The 4589-nt window shown below is 32.8% G+C and overlaps 1 protein-coding gene across 1 annotated transcript; it reads right to left on the bottom strand.

Annotated features, from left to right (window-relative positions):
* Positions 1-1236: 1236 nt before the first annotated feature.
* On the bottom strand, positions 1237-2703 carry LOC109810124 (UPF0481 protein At3g47200). Its single transcript, XM_020373507.2, has one exon. It carries the CDS (start codon positions 2701-2703, stop codon positions 1237-1239), a length of 1467 nt encoding a protein of 488 aa, XP_020229096.2.
* Positions 2704-4589: the final 1886 nt, after the last annotated feature.

Here is a 4589-nt window from a genome sequence, read left to right on the forward strand (position 1 = left end):
AGAAGTTTATCTAAACAAATCTATAGTTAATCAAAGTTGAAAGTGTTGATGTACACATTCAAGTATCATTTTTAATTCCAAGAGCCTATCATTGTTTGTAGCCTCGCCAGTTTTAGCTATTTTGCTGACTCGTTATTATAATGTTACCGACGATCTACCAAGATTGACTGTCACATGTACAAATTCACCCTTTGATTGATGCAAGTTGATGAAAGAAAGAGTATGTTGCTATTTGGACATATTCTCAGATTTTCAGCTGTACTAATAGCATCTTGTATTGTAGTTCTGTGGAACTATTTACCACTGCTTCTATTTTTATCTTTTTTCTTAGAGCTGGAATGTTTATTTTCCTCTTCCGTTTTTATTCATGTATTTTAGGTGTTGATCAAGCTCCACTATATATGACTGTCACTGAAACCACATTTTCGAAAATGTAAAGCAACAACTTAATTTGGATTTATGACAGCTATTTTTGGCAAGCCGGGAGAAGTACTACTCCTCCCAAGGTTGCGCATGTGGCAACTCCTGAGGCTGTATCTGCATGTAAAAATCCAGTGTCAAATATGGAAATCCAGGGTCAAATATGTAGTGTAGTTCTGTCTAGCAGTACTTAATGTAGAAATTATTTGTATTGGTTTTTGTTGCTTAGTATATTGGTATAGTCACTTCCTTGGAACTTAATTTTGGGTTGCCATGGCCTGTTTGTGATCTATCTATATTACCACTGCAGTAAATATGTATTAATATGCACCGCAATTGCCTTGAATTTGGCAATCTTTTAATATATAGTGATAATTGAGACAATTTTTTTCTATTCTAAAATCAAAATTGCAGGAATATCTCCAAAATTTCAAGTCAATTGAAATAAATTTGAGTATATTTCAAATGAAGGATGATACCTTCTATGATAATGCATTAATTGATGGTCGAGAAGCGAACATTTTTTCAAGTAAGTGCATTAGAAATTTGATCGCAAAATTTCAAGTCAGCCGTACTAAATCCACTTTTACAAGCCCCACTAGCTTCTTTGTAATTTAAAACAGAAGTTAATATATAAAGACTTAAAAAGCATCCAAAATCTAACTCAACATTCATGAACAAACATTAAAATGTTACTCTCAAATACACAAACAATCATGAACAATTACACTGCAAAAAGTGATTCTTAGAAACCATTCAAGATTGTGCTTCTTCACTTAGTTGGCATTTGTGAAACCAACCCAAATAAGACTATTTTTATTTCTTATGGCTGTGTGCTGCATAATATGTCTGCGCCACAGTGAGACCTAGCAGCACGGTAGCTGCCAACACTCCTATGAGTTTCCAAACCGTAGGGATATGTTCCTTTATCAAAATGCTGTGATGCCAAATTACAATAGGCCAGTTTTTCAACATAGTTAATAGACTCGTTGTTGTGTATTTGTTCAACTTGGCACAATCTTCGCTATAACTCGAATCCATGTGTTCAACTCCCTCATAGATCGTATGAAACAGCTTCAGCAAATCTTCATTACTTTTCTCGGATTCATTGACTAAAACCCCGACATGCTCAAGCAGTTCAATGTCATGGGGACAACAAATCATACCTTGGAAGAACAATGCATACGAAGTCAATTTGCATCTGTTCCCAATCCTGCTTTGCTCCCAGGCGATCAAGTTCCTCCATTTGACTTCCGTTGACTTCTTAATATGCAGCTGAGGAATCTCCAACACCCCATTGTTGTTGTTGAATTTTATCTCAAAGTCAAAGCTATTACCAAACTCAAACTTGCTCAAATGATCAGCATAATCAACATTGCTTCTTTCCGCGGGTTTTATTTTTATTCCAGTAGCTTGAAGCCTCGTAGCACAACGCTTCAACTCTCGCCGCGCATGCCTCGTTTCGTGTCTCTCCTCTTGGTTTGTTATGGACAAATGAACAAGGTGAAGGAGGTGAGCCACGCCAGATGTAGGAGTAATCAAAGGGTAGCCAAGAGCTCCTAATGCAAGTTCAGCAACACGATGATCTTCCTCACTGGGAACATCACAGGGGAAGAGTCTCCTATACAACTTCTTAAGAACAATGAAGGGTATTTGATTCTCAAGCAACAACATGTCACTCAAAACAGACAATAGTTTCTCCTGACTCTCGAATATGGGGTCATCATGGTAATGACTATGGACAACATAATTGTTGTCGCTCAAGGCATCCATGTACTTGCTAAGCCTGATTAGAAATTCCAACAAGAAAAGACCATCCAGTCGCATTATTTTAGCCAGCTCGTGTGGTTCGGTTTGGATGTTCCCTTCGTAGCTGGCACGAACTATGTTGTCTAAATCCAGAATGGTTTTGCTGCAAATTTTCAGCATATTTGGTCCCTGTTGACTTTCCTCGGCGTTTTCGTTTTCTTGTGCTGGTACCTGTTGACTTTCCTCGGCGTTTCCATTTTCTTGATGTTGGGATCGTCCAAGAAGATGCAGCATGTAACTCCACTTAGGTTGTTCCATCAACATGAGATCATTTTCGCCTTCGGATTCCCTGTGGTAGGGTCCGATGGAGACAACCTTTGGCTCGTATGCGCCATTGTTTGGCTTGCGAATTTTGTGTGGAACCTTCGAGATGCTGCATGTCTGAACTTCTTTGTGAACTACACTACGCAACATCATTTCAATTGGAATCATCCAACTGGTGTCGTCAACATTGATATGGTTTTGAGAATCCATTTTCAGAAAATAAGAAAGACAAATAATACTAATATTGTGTGAACGTAGCAACTTATTGTGTTTTTTATTGAATAAGACATGACTTTTAAATAGCCATTGTACAACGTACCGAATTAACAAGACGATAACAAAATATCTTATCAAAACAGATCTTATAAAAAACTATCTTATCTAAAATGAAACAAACAACTCAAAAGACAAAACAGACAAACTAACTCGAATATCCCTAAAATTTAAGATTATTTACTACATTTCTCAAAGATTAGGAGTACATACAAATCGCATATTAGAGGTGCTTTATATTATGCTGCCTAAGCCCCGGGATATTTGCCGCAACAAAAAGATTTTGACAATATTTGTAAAATGTTATTTAATTATATATAAATATTATTAATTCTCCCTTCAAAAAAAAATATTATTAATTTAGTTTTTTTTTATAAATATTAACAATTTTTTTATAACATATTAATAAATATTGTATATACTTCATGTTACTAAAGACTTTTAATAATGTTTTTAAATAATTAATAGTTTTTAAATATTATTAAAATGTATTTTTGTAATATTTTAGTGATGTAACTAAGTTTTTGTTAATTTTATAAAATAATAATTAGTTTTATTATAGATGTTATCAATTATATTTTATGCCTTTTTAATCTCCTACAAGTTCTTTAAGTTAAGGTTTAATAAATTATTAGTTAATCACCACTAGTTATATACCAAATGTTGAAGTTCATTTATCTTAAGTATAACTCTATGATTATATATACTCTTTCTATGACATTTATTTATTTGATATGAGACTTTAATTGTATAAAACAATTAGAGATGAGAGAAGTATATCATTAAGTGACATTTTTTTCACTCGATGTAGAACTTTGATTTTGGAAATAATAATAAAGAATAATATTGAAATAAAAAATGTCACTTATTTATAATATCATTTTTCAAAAAATTGTTATAAAATAACTTATGTGAAATTTTTTACTCAACATGAAAATTTGATTTTAGAAACAATTAGAAAGAAATGTTAATATTGAGCTTGATGCATAGATAAATGGTGGTTTACCATTTTTAATAATCTATTATAGATATAACACTTGAATTTTTTTCAATACATCCATTCACACTAAACACCATTAGGCTTGGCACATGGCTAAATGATGGTTGACTCTTTTTAATGATCTAGGATAGGTGTGACTTAAAATTTTCTTAATACGTCCCCTCATACCCAATACTATTGATTTTGATGTGCGTATAAATGATGGGTAACCCTTTTCGTGTATTTAAGATAATTTTAATACCATCTTAAAATATGGGCTATGGGTCAAACTCAATTCTTCAAAATTAACTTGTAAAGTGAGGGTTATCTTTACTAATTAATAAACAATTTACTTGTCCTATCTCTAGTTGATATGTAAAACTTGAATTTTCTCCGATAGTGGTGGTGGTACGACGATGGTATTGACTGTAACAATTTTAATGATGATGTTGACAATAACGATAATAGAGTGTGACACCCTTACTACCCCAACACATATATAAATATTAATCATGTAAATAAACTTAAAGAATAAAATTTTCAACGTCGGTAAAAGAATTCACATAAAACTTCATAACTGTTCTTTCTTTAATATCCTAAATAACTAGAAATAAAACTTGGAAAGTAAAATTTAAGAGTTTACAAATCATTTTCAAAAGACAAGGTATAACTCAAAATACATATAAAAATCTATATCCTAGAATTTTTTGCCCCGATGTCACAATATCAGAGCACACCCACAATTCAACTGTTGGCATCTTAGATGCCACTCAAAGTCGGATCTTCCTCACCTAAAAATATCCACAAATCGTACGATGAGAAAAGAAAACATCTATATATATAG

The sequence above is a fragment of the Cajanus cajan genome, chromosome 3, assembly GCF_000230855.2.
Source record: "Cajanus cajan strain Asha chromosome 3, NIPB_CcT2T_4, whole genome shotgun sequence".
In the NCBI taxonomy this organism is placed as follows: Eukaryota; Viridiplantae; Streptophyta; class Magnoliopsida; order Fabales; family Fabaceae; genus Cajanus; species Cajanus cajan.

What these genes read in the sequence shown, in the direction of transcription:
- LOC109810124 (XM_020373507.2), bottom strand. Translation starts at nt 2,703, where the DNA reads ATGGATTCTCAAAACCATATCAATGTTGACGACACCAGTTGGATGATT.